The sequence below is a fragment of the Equus asinus genome, chromosome 21, assembly GCF_041296235.1.
Source record: "Equus asinus isolate D_3611 breed Donkey chromosome 21, EquAss-T2T_v2, whole genome shotgun sequence".
NCBI lineage: Eukaryota > Metazoa > Chordata > Mammalia > Perissodactyla > Equidae > Equus > Equus asinus.
This window is the reverse complement of record NC_091810.1, coordinates 46,234,731-46,250,205: the sequence shown is the minus strand read 5'-3', so window position 1 is coordinate 46,250,205 and position 15,475 is coordinate 46,234,731. Positions and strand designations below refer to the sequence as shown.

Here is a 15,475-nt window from a genome sequence, read left to right as displayed (position 1 = left end):
GCAGGGGCGGGACCAGCCGGCCTGGCGGCGGGCACCGAGCCCGACCAAGTCCGCATTCCGGCCAACAGGAAGAGAAAGAGCGAGGCCCCACAAGGCAGGCCAGCTGGCCAGTGGGGAGTCCCAGGCGTGGGCGTTGGGAGCTGGGGAACCCCCGCCCGCGCCTCCCTGGCCTCGGCGTGCGGGGAAAGGGGTGGGGAGAGCGCCCCGTCGGGCCTCAGCGTCCTTCTCTGTAAGATGGGGCCCCTTCTGAGGGCTGGTGAGCGCGCCAATGGCGGGCAGGGGCCGAGGTGTGCAGAAAAGGACAGAAGCCCACACCCTGAGCGACTCGCACCGAGAGGCGGCGACGCTGGCCCTCGGGCTCCGGGCTGGCGGAGGCGGGGCCTAAGAGGGGCGGGCCCTTGTGGGGGCGGGGCAGGCCCGGCACCTGGGTGAGGTCCCGCCGCCCCGCCCCCTTGTACTTCCGTGTGCAGCGGCGCGGGAGCGGCAGACGGCGGCGCCGGGATCCCCGAGCGACCCCCGGCATCCGCCCGCCGCGCCGAGGCCCGGGCGTACCTCACCGGCCGCCCGGCCCGCCCCGGTCGGGCCCACACCGACCCCCGTCCGCACGCGCCCCGGAGCCGCGCCGGGAGCCGGACCCCAGCCGCCGGGACCCCTGGCGCCTGGCCCTGCGCCCGGAGGTGAGTGAGGGCCGGGCCCGGACGTGGAATCGGGGCTACCCCGAGGGCGCTCCGCCCTCCCTTCCCCCTCCCTGCTCCGGTTCCCGTTTCCGAAACTGAGAAACTGAGCCGTGGCCAGCGAAAGTCCTACCGCGCGTTGAGACCCACCGGTGCCTCTGTGCCCCAATTCGTCCGTCTGTCCCTCCGTTCCACGGTAGGGGCAGAGGCCCTCTCATCCGTCTGCTCCCGGCCCCTCCACCCACCTGTGTGTCCCCAGCTCCTCCGAGGGTCCGCCTGTCCCTCTGAATCTCTGGGGCCCTCTGTCCGTCCATCTGTCCCCACCCCCTCTGTGTTCTCCTGTCGCCTCTCAGTGGTCCCGATCTATCTTCGCCCTCCGCGGGCCCAGTCGCTCCACCCCTACCCCACCTCCCGCTGCCCCCTGATCCTGTCCTCCCGGGGCCGCGCCCCCGGCCCACGCTCGCCGCCCCCTGCCGGTCCCGCCGCCTCTCCTTTCCTACAGCCGGGCCGAGGCCGGGCCGCCCGCCGGGCCTCGCCTCCCGCCCCTGGGTCCCTGCCCGGCCCAGCCCGCGCGGCACCTCCTCCTCGCTCTGTCTCTTCTTGCAGTCTCGGTGTCTCTCTCCATCAGTCTCCGAGCTGGGCGTGGCTCCAGTCTCTACCCTCCCCTTCCCGCCCTACTCCTTCGCCCCTCTAAGCCCCCTCCCCTGGTGGCCCCTTCCTGGTCCCATCTGTCCCCGGCCCCTCCCCAATCCAGACGCCAACCCTCGTGGGGGCCCAGCCAGGTGAGGGGAGGGGGTGGAGAAAAGCCGAGTGGAGAGGCGGGAGGTGGGCACTGTCGGAACTGCTCCACTTTCCCAGCTGCCCCATTTGTCCTTATCAGGGAGAGGAGAGCCCCGCTGAGCCCCCTCACTTAAACCTGGTCAGAAGGATTTGGTGATAGTGTGGGCTGTCGCCTTGTCTCTGGCCCCTGTCCTGTTTGCGTGGACCCTATCTCCTTGTGTTGAGTTGCCTGTATCTGGGCTTGTGGATATGTTGTGTGTGTGTCTCCTTGTGTGTTCTTTGTCACTGCGTCTGGAACTTGCCCCTGTGTGCCCTGTCTCACATGTGTGACTTGCCTGTGTGTATGTTTGTATGTCTGTTTGGGTGCCCTGAGGCTCTGTGTGCCCTTTGCAATTATGTGTATACTATGTCTTGGTGTGTGCTTTGTCGCCAGACTCCCCTCAATGTATTGGGGTGTATGTGTGTGTGTGTGTGTGTGTGTGTCTGGAGGGTCCTGTGTTGCACGCTGAGTATGTAATGTGTGTGTGTGTGTGTGTGTCTGGAGGGTCCTGTGTTGCACGCTGAGTATGTAATGGTGACCCACTGGCCATGAGTATATCTGAGTTGTTCATTGTGGGAGCCTGTGGTGTTAGGGTGCCAGCCCACCAGGCTCGTGTGTACGTGTGTCTGTATGAGTGTGTGTATGCGTGTGCACTCACATGTTCTTCCTCTCCCTCTGCCGCTGAACCACTGTGACCAAGCTGACCTGGTCACCGAGGGAGGGGACTGGTCCCTTGGGTTTCCTCGTTCCTGCTGTGGACTGAGCAGGGGTGTGGTGGACAGGCCGGCAGAGGGCAGCTGTGTCGTGTGTGTGTGTGTGTGTGTGTGTGTGTGTGTGTGTGTTGTGGAGGTGTTTGGATAACCATCCGTATCTGTAGGTATGGGATCTCATGTGTGATGGACTGTGGCTGGGGAGCAGATGACTGATGGGAGTCTCACAGTCTGACTGTATGAAACTGCCAGTATGTGTGCAGAGGAGTAACTGTGATTGTGGGAACCGAGAGTGCTTGTGCGTGGGTGTGAGTAGCAGGAGGGGATGCAACAAGTATGTGGTGCCCGTGCCCTGGGGTGACAGTGTTGGGAGGGAAGGTGAGAGCCCCAGTGTGTGTGTGAGCACAGGGGAGGCTGTGAGGGTATGGGTGTGCACTTGGCACACTCAAGCCCAGCCTTGGCTCCTGGGGAGATGGGCTCACTTTCCTCTTCTCCCCCAAGTTGATAGACACTGGAAGGCAAGTCTTGGGGTTTGTATTGTTGTAACCAAGACCTGGGGCTCTGGACGTAGGAAAGACTTGAGCTCAAATACTCGCTGTGCCTATTGAGAGTAAGAGGCCAGAGCGAGGCCTCGTTAAGGCTATTTCCTTATCTGCAGAATGGAGAAAGTTGTGGTGAGGACTAGAGGTCCTGTGTCAAAGGTCCTTTAGTACAGCCTTGGTCCATGGTGAGAACTCAGCACATGCTAAGTCTTATTTGGTGACCATTTACCAACTCCCAACCGTATGGTCCCCATTCTCCTGGCAGCTGGGGCCATAAAAGCCCAGATAGTCCCCAACCCAATTTCCTGCCTGGGATGGCTCTTGCTCCCTCCCATCCCCTTGACCAGATGGCTTGTAGGACGGAAGATGGCTGACAGAGACCCCACCAGCATCCAGCCCTGTTCAGCCCGCATGTCAACCCCTCCCCGCCCCCAGTCTCAGCAGCAGTGATGGCAGAGAGAGTGGTGAGGGGTGATTGGTTTGGAGCTGTGATTGCAAGGCCCTGACACCGTTTAGCTGGCACAGCTAATTGGAGTTTAAATTAAAATTAAAAATAATTTAAAATACAGACAAAAAGATAAAGCCTGAGGATGCCTCAGCCCCCAGGGAGCAGTGATGGGGGTCTTCAGCTAGAGGAGGGGCTCACATCTGGGGAGGGGACTCTTTTGTGGAGACCTGGCCTGACCTGCAGAAAAAGTGCTTAGGCCTTTCAGCCAGGAGGCCTGGAGCACCTTGCTGCCTTTGCCAGTCCTTTCTTCCAGGATCTCTCTAGGTCTCAGATTGTGCAGCTGTATAATGGGTATAACTAGTAATGTGGGAATCACCTCAAATAGAAGGTACAAAACAAGGAACAAAAACGTGTCACCGTTCGTTTGGCATTCCCAAGGTGAGTCCAGCACAGGAGCTGGCATGCTACATCACTGGAGCCTTGGAACCACCTGGGGAGATTTATTCTCCCCATTTTAAAGATGAGACAAACTGAGGCTCAGAGGAGTTGCCCAGGCCACAAAGTGGTGGTACCCAATTGTATCCTAGGTCTCCCAAGCCCACAGGTCAACCTCCTGGAGAGAGGAGGATTAGGAACAGCCTTCTTGCTGTGTCTGTAGGCCTCCTCACCAGTCTGGAAACAGGAGGAGGGCTGAGACACAATGTTCCAACCCCTAGCATAGGCTGGACACATAGCTGATGCCCTGGGAAAGTTAGGCCCAACACCCCATTTCACAAAAGAGAAAGCCGAGTCCAGAGAGGCAGAGGTGTCAGAGGCAGACGAGGGTGAGCGAGCCTGTGTCGTCTGAGCTGGGGCTGACTGATGGGGAGAGCCTGCTTGGTGGCGCCTCCCAGCTTAGCTCTTTTCTCTTGTTCCTGCAGGTCTGCCAGCAACTGGCCCAGGTGAGGGCGGCGAGCTCACTTATCCTGGTGGTTCTTGCATGGTAGTGGTGACAGCAGGAGCCAGGACTGAGGGAAAGGGGGAGCCAGGAACCCCAGGTAAGACTGGGTCCTCTTAAACAGATGGACAGATGGACAGTGTATAGGGGTGGCCTTCCTCTTTGGGCTCTTCCCCTTCTGCCCTGGGACTGGGTCGAATGAGGGGGACATGCAGAGTCCTTGGTCTGTGTGTAGGGACATCCAGAGCGGGCAGCAGTTTGCCCTGTGAGAGCGCCCTGCTTGGAATTGGCGTCTGGCCCAGGGAAGGCTTTGGCCTTGGAGCTCTGAGGCCTGGGACCCACAGTGATTTGGGGCGAGGAGTGGTGACACTTTGCTGGTCAGTTAGAAGGTGGTATATGAGCCAAGAGTTGAGGGTGGATGTATCAGCTTTTCCGCAGCCTCTTGTCTCTGCCGCAGGCTGTCCTCATCATCACACAGGGACTCTGAGGTTTGCCCTGGGCCCCAGAGTGGGTTGGACACCAAACTAGGAATGGAACGAGGTCTCCCAGCTCCTGGCATGACTGAGGTTCCCCATTTCCCCAGCCTCTCTGGGGCCAGAGGAGGGACTCTAAATCCGCTTTCCAGCCCCCAGATTTGGTGAGCTGGGCAGAGTCTCTAGGGAATCCTGGGGAAGGCTGCAGTCTCTGTGGCCCCTCATAAAGTTAGAAATTCTTTCCTTTGGGGCCAGCCTTGCCTCTTTCATTCCCCATTGCAATAAAAACAGCCCTGTGAGTTATCCATTGTGTGTCCAGAGCCCAGTGAGCAGGATTCTGGAGGAAGTGGGGGGGGGGGGGGTTGCTGAGGGCACCTGGAACCTAGGGAGTGACAGTGGGGAGGGGTGGCAAAGATGGTCTTTCCTCCAGGAGTCCTCCCTCATCAACCCCCTACTCCCTCTCCTGCTGTCAGTCACCTACAGGTCTAGGAGATGAATAGACCAGTGGGGGCTGGGCTCCCTGGGCCTGCTTTGGGGCAAGGAGGCCAGGAGGTCTGGGCATTCACTCTTGGGGTGGAAGTCAGGGCTGAACAAGGGCAGGTTTTCCCTGGGTCTTCTGTGAATTCAACCTACCCCTAAACCTGGCAGGGAGGAGATGAGGTGCCCTTAGTTGGCTGGGGGCCTGTGCTACTTGATGGTCAGGGGGCCATCCCCTCCTCGCACGGAGCCTCATTCCCTAAGAATTTCAACTAATTAGCCTGGGAAGCAGCCCACTTTCAACTCTGAAACATCACCTAACTGGCATAGACATATATGTGCTTGCACAGAGATACAGAAACTGAGGCTCTACTTGGTACCCATGCCCACAGACCCACAAGTGCCTGCACACACACCACACATGTGCAACACACAGGTGTTCACATGCACTCACCCACAGGCACGCTCAGACACGCCCACAGATGCTCACCCAGTCATCCATGCACTCAGATGCCAGCCCACACACACCACACTGTGCCCATTCTGGGTCAGGGAGGGGGGTCCTTGGTCAGGGTCACAGCCCAGTCTGCATCTGGCACTGCTGGTGAGGTTTGAGGTGTGCCTGTGACCACAGGCGTTCCAGGGGGTTGGGCCACACTGGGAGGTGGGCTCTGCCCAGGCTTTTACCAGCTATCCCGCCCATCTGGCCCAAGTTCCCAGGCTGACCAGGGCTTGGCATTGGAGGTGGGGGCGGGCAGCATGGGTGTGGGGGAGAGGCCATGTCAGCTGTGCCGGCACACCGTTTGTGGCTGCTGCCACAGAGGAAGTGGGCTGCCTGTGGTCATGGGGCCAAGGTGCTCGCAGGCGGGTGGGGGTCCTGTCAGCTCCTCTGTTCCCCACAACGTCCATGCCTGGTAGAAGTGGAGTTGCTGGGCTCTAGGGACTGGGAGACAGGCAGGGTACTTCTGTCTGTGCACTTTCCAAGGCCTGGGCCCAGAGGAGAGGCCTGTTCGTTTGAGGCATTTCCGGAGGCTCACTTCCTCTGGGCTGCCCAGGAAGTGGTTTCAGAGTGGGACTGACCAGCTCTCCGTCTGTGGCTTGCCCCACCCTGGCCTTGCCTGCGAGGGGAGCAGTGTCTGGCCAGTGGATTAGGCCAACTGACCAGGCTTTCTGCTGCCAGGGCGGGCCAGGCCTTGATGGAGGCTCAGGAAGAGGGGTCGGGGGCTGAGGCCATGAAGTCCTCTATAGCCCCAGCTCCTCCCTTGCTCCAAGCCTGTAAGCCTCTCAGAGTGTTAGCAGCTCCAGTTAGCATTAGGCAGCTCCAAGCAGCTGTATGAATGAACCTTGGCAGGTGGCTTTGATGCCTAGTGCCTCAGTTTCCCCCTCTGACAACTGAGATAATGATGGCATCCACCTTTATGGGGTTGTGCTGGAAACAACAGATAATATATACAAAGTAGCTAGCACCCTGCCTGGCACATTGTTAGTGTTTAAGGAGTAGAAACTGTAGTTATGTAAAGCACTTAGCATCCGGTTCATGGAAACTGTTCAAAAAACAGCAAGTGGTACTGATGATGGGGTTTTTATTGTCTGATGGCCTGGGCACTGGCCCAGTGTCACAGGGCCAGGTGGCTACAGAGCCTGGCTAAGAAACCAGGTCTCTGGCCGCCTCAACCCCCTTGATTCAGCCTCCAGCAGCAATGCTGCGGGGTGGGGAGGGTTCCGTGGGTTCAGTAGATTCCATGTCCTCCGAGGAAAGGAGCTCCTGGGTACAGCAGCTGTGCCGACTCAGTGGCCCAGCCCCCTCTTGCTCTTCTCCCCCTCACTCCCTTTCAAAGGGAGGAAAATAGATCTCATGACAAATGAATACAGGGAAGGGAAAGTCAGGCTGCAGCTGCCTGCTGCCCCTCAGGCGTCCCCCAGGCCCCCTCCCCAACTCTGGGCCCCTGCAGGACAGTGGGCTTGGAGAAGCTGAGGGTGGTGATGAGTGGGTAGATGGAGAGTGCTCCTGCCAGCCTGCCTGCCCTTCAGACTCCTGGAGTCAGTGTTTGGGCTGGGGAAGGAGGTGGACATCTGGGGCAGGTGGAGGCTAGAGGAGTGGGGTAGCTAGGAATGCCCCCATCCACACATCTATCCTTGACTCATGGCAGCTGGTGGCAGGGACCTACCTATACCAGGGACATGCGGAAAGCCAGGGAGGGCTGGGTTGAGCTTTGGCCTCCACTACCCAGGGCTAAGAGTCTGGGTGCCTGGGTGTTGGATGGTAATGCTGGTGGTGTAGTAGACAGGGGCCAGGAGGCTGGAGCGCTGGAGCCTGGCGGGGGCCTGTGCTAGGAGAGTGAGCGAGGGCATCCTGAAGGTTTAGGAGCAAGACCTCTGCAGGCATCCGACAGACCTGGGTCCAAATCCTCGCTTGATGTTTACTGGCTGTGTACTCTTGAGCCAGGGACTAGACTGCTCGGAGCCCCAGTTGCCTCATCCATGAAATGGGCAGATCAGGGAGTGTCCCTCTGAGACCTGAATGATAAGAAGGAGGTTTCAGGAGAAGGGGCAGGAAGATGGAAGGAACTTGGCTGTTCAGGGAACCTAAAGGGGTCACTGTGGCTGGTGCAGAGGAGTGAGGAGAGGGCAGCGATTGGGGAGGGCAGTGAGGTAATGGGGGCAGATTGGGTGGGGCAGGCCAGGGCGAGGAGCCTGGGCTTATCAGAGGGGAAATGGGAAATACTGGGAGCTTGGGCAGGGGGTGATGAGATCTGCTTTACTGTCTTAAAGGACCCTTCAAGTCTCTGGGGCAAGGGGCCTGTGGGGGCCAGAGCAGAGGATGGAGAACAGTGAGAAGGCAGTGCAGAGCCTGGGGAAGGTGATGGTGCCGGGATGGGTGCAGTGGTGGAGAGAAGAGAGGACTTCAGGTTAGACTGCAGAGGCAGAAATGATGGTGTTGCTGTGTGGGGAGGAAGGGAACGATGACAACGACCCCCGGGTGTCTGACCTGAGCATCTGGGCAAGCACTGGCGCTGTTAGGAGATGTGGGAATATCGGTAGGCCTGTTCTGGACCTGTCTGAGCCCCTCTAGAGTGTGATGAGGTTGGAGAGGCAGGTGGGTCCACGAGCCTGGAGTTCAGGAGCGTCTGGCTGGGAGTGGAGACCTGAGAGTCAAGAGGTAGCATGTACAGCCCGGACTGGGGAGGGGAGGGTTCAGCAAGTCTTTGGAGGGGAAGTTTGAGAGGCCCTGGGTACAGGGCCGGCATGACTGTCCCTCGAAGGTCCTTGCCAAGGTGCCCAGGAGGGCAGGCTTGTGGTGGCTGAGCCGCTGTTTTCACAACAGCCCCGGAAGCTTTGGATCATGTCTGTGGCCGTGTTGGGTAAACAGGAGCAATGGAGCAGCTGGTCGCCAAGGCCCAAAGCTGAATCAGATGTCAGCTTGGTGTGAACTGTGGATGCTCAGGGCTGGTGGGGGTGAGAGGGAGATAGGATGAGGATTGTAGGGTCTTCCAGTATCAGGGCTGGAGAAAGCTTAGAGGTCTCCATTGTCAAGACAGAGACTGAGGCCCTGAGAGGGACAGCTAGCCTGGGGTCTGCTGATGGACTCAGGCTGCCTTAGCCCTGCCTAGCTTCTTCCTAGAGCAGCAGGCCAGAGCAGGGCACTGCAGGGCTGGGTGGCATGAGAAAGCCCCTTTACCCACTGATCCAAGGAAATTTGGAAGCCCCTACAGTTACTGAGGACAGCTGGAAAGGGAGGTTAGCCCAGGTGGGGAGAGGGCCAGGTATGAGAATGACAGTGGTGATAAGGATGATGGTGACAGCTGCCTCTGTGCCAGGTCCTGCACTCAGCACAACCTCCTAGGCAGGGCAAGATCATTCCCTTTACAGATGAAGATGCTAGAGCGCCTTGGCCAAGTTCACAGGGCACTCAGGGCAGACCAGATCTAACTAGACCTGTCCAGCACACACCCAGGCCCCCACTCTTCAGTTCCTCTGTTCACTGCCCACTGTGGGATGGCACACTGTTGTCCTGCCTCTCTCCAGCTTTTTCGTGATCCTTAAAGTGGGAGGCATCATCTGGGCCTTCTTACCTTGTGGGGATGGAGCTCAAAAGCCTTAGGTGTCCATCTTGCCTTCTGCCAAACACAAAGATTATTGTTGTCGATCAGGATAATCATGGGAACTCTGGGAGGAGGCCTCTGTGGATGCACAGAGGGGAGGGCTGAGGCATGGACTTGGGCCCATCTCTGTGGGGGCTAGTGGAGGAGCCATTCCCACCCCCAGGCACATGCCCTCACCCTACTGGAGGCCAGATGGGTAGTTCCGGGGCTAGAATTGGAGGTCCGTCCTCGCCCACCCCCGCTAGGGGCTGCCCCATTGGCTTTGTGGCTTTGGGTGAATTGCTCCACCTTTCTGTCAGTTTCTGCACGATGAGTCTGGAGCTCAGTGGAGGTCATGTGTGGGGTGCCCGGCACGGCCATCCCACCCGCGCAGGTGCAAGCCCTCCCCTCCTCCTGTACACCAAGCCTGTGACTGCCACCTGTGAGCCTGGGCCTTATGCTCAGCCTCCACAAACTTCCCCTCAGACAGATGGGCGGGGGTGGGGGGGCCTGCCCAGTGATGAGCCTGACTGGCCCACTCCTTCCTTTGCACACTTTGGACTTTGCTCTGGGACAGGAGGGTCTTTCTCCGCCCCCCTCAGTGGGAAGGCCCAGCCTGCCTGACACTCAGCTGCCCTCCCCTGCCCCAGCCACTGTGCCCCAAGGGCTGCGGTAGACAAAGCTACATTTGGACTTTCCTGGTGTCAGACCCTAGTCAGTCATGTATGGGTCCATCGGGCTTGTGTGTTTATCTCTGTGCCCATGTGTACATTATGTGCTTGTGGCACCTGTGTGTATGCGGGTCTCTCTGCTAGTGAATACACGAGGGTGTTAATTCCTGTGTGGTCTGTGTGGGCCTGGATGTCTGTCAACATGTGAGAGCCAGTGAGTTGGGGTATGTTTCTCAGCGTGTGTGTCACTGAGTTGTCTTGGGAGTGTGTGTATATTCCTGTGGCTACAACTGTCTGTGTATGCGTGTCTAACTGCAAACAGGGCTCCCCATGTGTAGCTGTGTGTTTAGGTTGGTGGGTGTGCCCGTGTGCACACACTCACTTGGTTGTTCTGGGAGAGGCCCTGATGTACCCCCCACCCTGGCTCCTCACAGAGGCCCCTTGTCTTCAGTCCTGCCATGAAGGGGCCTTTGTTCCTCCCTCGGGAGTACCTGGTGCCCTCCCTCTGGCTGAGCCCAAGACTTCCCCAATCCTAGGGCTAGCTGAATTACCCGAGGCCTGTGCCTGGTGTGGGCTATGCCCCCAAGGAGGTCCTACCTCACCTGTGCTGGCAGGGTGGGTGTGAGCCAATGCCAGCCAGGTTCCCAAGTCCTGCCCCTCAGAGCCTTCCAGACCCTCTGGCTGGGTGAGCCAGTGGCAACCCAGCACATCTCTCAGATTGAGGCCTTCCCTGATGCCCCAGCCAACAGGCCTCTCCATCCCCCATTCTACCCCAACGCCTCTCACTCCCTTCCTTCCGCTTACAGCCTGAACGCTCATGGTGTTCTCTTCCTCTGTAATTACATATTTATGTGACTGTCCCCCACCAGGCTGTGAGTTCCATGAGTCTAGTGTGTCTTGTCACTGTGGTGCCTACTGACTGGGCCTGAGGAGGGCTGGGGGTGACCTGGGGCCAGGCTGGGCCTTGGGGACTGACAGCCCCCACCCCATCACATGCGGAATCATGTTGCCACATGCGTGTGTCTTCCTGGGAGGAGGCCTCATGTCTTTCATTGGTTCTTAGAGTATGACCACCCCTTTTGCAATTGCAAAAGATTCTGTCATGCTGCCTGGACTTCCCCTGTGATTCCCATCAGATTCCAGTGGGCTGGGCCAGCCTGGCAGTGGGACTTTTGAATGTCCCCGGGACAGTCACACGTGCTGCCAGGGCTGAGAAGGCTGAGCTGGAGGCGGGGACAGTGTCCAGACAACAGACCCAGGTCCTCGGCATGAGAGGGATCCAAACACCTGCACAGGGTGCCTGTTGGGGCACATGGGGCGGGTGAGCAGCTAGCTTCCTGGGGAGTGGGGAAGGATCCCCCAGGGCTGGCCTTTAGAACTATCTGGAAGGATAGGTAGGAATTCAGGAGGACATTCTGGCTGAGGGAACAGCATATGCAAAAACAGGGGAGCTTGAAAATGGGGCCCGTTTTCACAGAGTAGCCAGAGGTGAGATTGGGGGTGGAGCTCAGGCCAGGGCTTGCTCAAGGGCAGTGGGAGCAAGGAGGTTCCAAGCTGTGGGGAGAGTGGATGGGGAGGGGTAGGGAGTGGTGACAGATGGGAGGGGAGGCTAGGGAGGGGGAGGAGCGGCTCAGGCAGTAGTTGGTCAGTGTGGGGTGAGGGAAGGGGTGAGAAGGAGCCCTGGCCGGAGTGAAGTGCTGGTACTGGGGAGGAACAGGTGTGGGGAGCATCCCTCCTCTGGGACTTGGCCGTGACCTGAGACCACAGCTGGTCCTCCTCCCAGGACAGAGCTGGGCACATGGGGGCTGGAGCACAGGCCCTGGTGGAGGGAGGAGCCTTGGAAGGGTCTTGCTAGCCCTTCCCCTCCCCCATCTTCTGCTCTTCTTGCTGAGCCCATTTCCTGAGTTGTGAAACCCCTGTGGCCTCCTCGACTTGCTTCCGTCTGGGAAGTCTGGGGAGGCCAGCCTCCCAGCCAAGCTGCTACCCGCCTGCTTGCCTGCCCAACCCGGCAGCTCCGCCACACCCGGCCCCCTTGCCCTGTTGCACCTCTGCCAGAGCCAGCCCTGCTCCCTTCTGCAGATCACACTGCCTCTCACTCTCCTTCCTGCCCACTGCCTGGGCCTCGTGTGTCCTCTTCCCTCCTTCATTCATCCCTCAAGGCCAGTGTGGGCTGGACCTTGGCAGGATCCAGGCAGAGTCTGTGTCCCTAGGAGGGCCTAGGCTGACACCACTCCCACTTTGCTTTGCTGCCACCGCCACCTAGTCTTGACAGGCAGCAGGTGGTGCCTTCTATGGGCAGGCGGCAGGGGCCGGCCTCAAGGCAGGGTTGCATGGGAGGGGGCATCCCCCACTCCTCAGTGGTCTGTTCCAGGGAGCCAGACCCCAGGCCACCAGGGGCTTCAGCCGATCTCTACTCACGCGTGCTTTGCTTGATCTCAGCCTGCCACTTCTTGTTTCTCTGGCAGACTTTCTGTGGGAGCCTCCCTCCACCTTTGCACACTCTCCCCAAGAGCCTGGCCAAGACCTGTCTTCTTGGGCCCCACTGTGCTCCTCTATCCAGTGGGCGTCACCCTGTGGCCTGTGAGGGAGAATCAAATGGCAGGGAAGGGCTGGGGTGGAGGGGACCCTCACTGCAGGACTTTGTCCTTGGAGTCCCCCTCTGTACAAGGAGGAGATGGGCATGTCAGTCTCAGAAGGCCCATCTCTTGGAGATATCTTGGTTTGATGGGTTTTCACCTCTAACAAAATTGTTATCAAATAAATTACATGTGATTATTGTCTAAAAATTAGAAACTGCGTTCCTGTTCCTGATGGCACCCCTCGAGTCATGTCCCCCACCCTGCCCCCTTTGCTGGAATACTCTCACGCCCACACGTGGATATACAACATGCACACTTGTCCTCTGTGCCCCGGGAGCTCTGAACAGCACGGTCACTCTGGTCTCCTTGGGGTCAGCTTTGCCTACTGCCCCAGACTAGCTGGGAGCAAGTTTCCATTGCCCCGGAGAAGGTGACCTGCCTGCTCTGGCCTGACCCAGCACTACCTGTCCTTACCTGTGGGCTGCTGGTCTAGGGCAGGGTAGGGAGCAGGGCCAGTGGGTCCTCATCCTCCGGAGCTGGGATCCAGTATGGCCAAGCCTCCCCCAGCTCTTGAGAACTGGAGGCTGGCCCAACCGCCTGGGGCAGGAGAGAAGGCAGCAGTTCAGGGTCTGTACCACCCTCCTTGTACGGAAAGGGAGGGGTGTCCTCAAGGTCAGGCCTACGACCAGCCTGGAGGGGGTTGGTGGATAGACTCTGGTCAAGCACAGGTGCCTGTCTCTTGGTGCCGTCACCCCTCTGCTCATTTTCTCTGTCCATGAGTGTGTCTCTTTGTGCTGTTCCTGGCGCATTTATTTCTCTCTACCTCTGCCCTCTCTTTCCCTTCATCTCTTCTTCCTGACGTGGCATACTGGAAAGAATATGGGCTGCAACATCAGGCAGGCCTCAATTCAAATCCTTCTCCTACCACTTACTGGCTTTGTGATCTTGGATGAGTCACTTAGCCTCTCTGAGCCTGTTTTTTCATCAGTAAAATACCCACCTCTGGGATTTGCACAGGGATAAGGTGAGCGAATGCCGTTACAAGGCTAATCTGGTACATGTTGGCCTCGGAGAAGGAGGACCCTTCTTGTAAGGCACTGAGATTGACACCCGGACGCTTTGACGCCGAGTCTGGTGTTCTCTGCTTCATAGGACTGCCTCCACTGTGGGCTGGAGGAGCAGGAAAGTAGAGATGAGGAGCCCACAGGCAGCCAGGAAAGGCCTGGCTGGTCTCAGCTGGCTCCAAGGAGCTGGTCCCCAGAGAGGCCTGTGTGGGGTCCAGCCCCTGCCATCTCCCTAGCCTGGCAGGGTGGCAATGAGGCTGAGCCAGTGCCCTTCCTTTGGGGCCTATGGGCCTGGGCTGATTTGCATGAGGGCTATAAATAGTTGGCACACCTTGCTTTTGTGCCGTTACTTCGCTCCCTGGCCTTCCCACCAATGTTCAGACACTCTGCAAGGTAGGTGGGTGACTCTGGCTCCACTGTGCAGGGGGGCACCTGGGGTACAGGGGCCTAGGACCTCTCTCAGGGTCACATGGTGATGGAAGAAGATGCCAGCTCATGGTGTCTGTCTCCCTCCTGGTGTCCATACAGTGCAAGTGGGTTGAAGGAGGCGGTAGACCCTGGCCAGGGTGCATACTCTAGTTTTACTCCTAGAGAGCTGGGGTTAGGTGGCCTAACCCCACCTAACCCACGCGGCCCACAGGTACCCCTCCTCACAGCGCTGTGGCCTGGCTGTGCAGGTTTGGGGACGGGCCTGCTGTGGTTGTGGTTTTCCCTCCGGTGGCTTCCGACTAACTGTGAGCACAGCTGCCCTGAGTGTGACTATAGAGAGCTTCAGGGCAGGCCTGATGGGCAGCCTGTGGGGCTGGGCTTGGCCTCACCCTCCCAGAAGTTCTCTGACCCGTCTCCTCCACACAGCTCTGGGGCAGTCTCCACGGCCAGCTCCTGCTGGGCGACCTGGAGGTAGGGGAGGTCATGGAGCCCAAGGGCCATCTGGACTGGGCCCCAAAGGGAGGCGGTGGGGAGGAGGAGCTGGTCAGCAGGTGTTTGGCGCACCCACTGCTCCAGGACGGGCAGCTCTATGTTCCTGGAGAGTTGGTTTTCCTCTCTGGGAAGTGGGATCAGTTATCAAGACTGTTCCCAGGCTGCTGGGGGGGGCGCAGAATGGATGCAGTGGGGGATATGAGTATACTTTGTAATCTGTGAAGGGAGGTGCACAGGTGAGAGATGGGTGCTGCAGCAAGAGGCGTGATAATGGTAACAGGACCCCACCCCAAGCCCTGTGGCGATGATGTTGGCTTTCGTCCTACACAAGTTCTCGTCACAACCCTGAACCAAGGGACCATTTCTCATCTGGAAGATAGGAGTGACTGAGACTCAGAGAGGCCAAGTGATTTGCACAGAGTCCCACATCCAAGGCAGTGTTGGTGTCAGGGTCTTGCATCCAGGCAGTTTGACTATTGTTTTGCCACCTGGGCTTGCCCTGACCCCCTCTTCCCCAGGAGCCCAGCCCCCTGTAGCACAACTGCTCCTCCTTTGTCCCTGCCCACCTGCCCACTCAACTCTCATCCTCTGAGACACTCAGAAACTGTCATTGCCCTCCCAGGGGCTCAAGGTTATCCAGTTGGGAAGCATGAGGCTGAGCCATGTCTGCTGGGGTCAGGCCCTGGAATGTGGACGCAGACGTGTGGTGAGTGTGTGCTGTGCAAGGTCCCTGCCAACCATTTTGTACCCCCAGGTCAGGCAGGGGGGCAGGAAGGGCATGATGATGGCTTTTTTGTCCGGGGGTTTGGGACACTCAGCCAGACTCCTACATACGTTCCCAGCCACTCCTACGCAGTTCGCTCTTCACTTCAACCTTAACTGAGTGCCCACCACATGCCACCCACTCAGACATCCTCACAGGTACACACATTTCCACAGCTGTGCTGTCACACCCACACACACCCTCACACACTCATGCATGCTCCCGCCCAGGGAGGAGCCAGCAGCAGCCCACGGCTGGCTGTCTCTCCCTGCCTACCAAGAGATCATGGCAGCTGGCCTGGCTGGACTCAGGCT

The 15,475-nt window shown here is 58.8% G+C and overlaps 1 protein-coding gene across 7 annotated transcripts in view; it reads left to right on the top strand.

The window, feature by feature from the left end:
• The first annotated feature begins 446 nt into the window (after nucleotides 1-446).
• PRKCD (protein kinase C delta) overlaps nucleotides 447-15,475 on the top strand; it is a 29,133-nt gene continuing 14,104 nt past the window's right edge. For 2 of the 7 annotated variants that reach the window (XM_044754585.2, XM_044754584.2), the window contains exons 1-2: nucleotides 540-677; nucleotides 4,115-4,231. Coding sequence is in view for 2 of the 7 variants with exons in the window: in XM_070492743.1 (XP_070348844.1) it covers nucleotides 13,851-13,870 (20 nt within the window). In the remaining 5 variants the exon portion in view is untranslated. Of the gene's footprint in view, nucleotides 678-767; nucleotides 871-4,114; nucleotides 4,232-13,823; nucleotides 13,871-15,475 lie in introns of those variants that run through there. The other 5 variants (XM_070492746.1, XM_070492744.1, XM_044754589.2 and 2 more) reach the window with 5 other exon arrangements.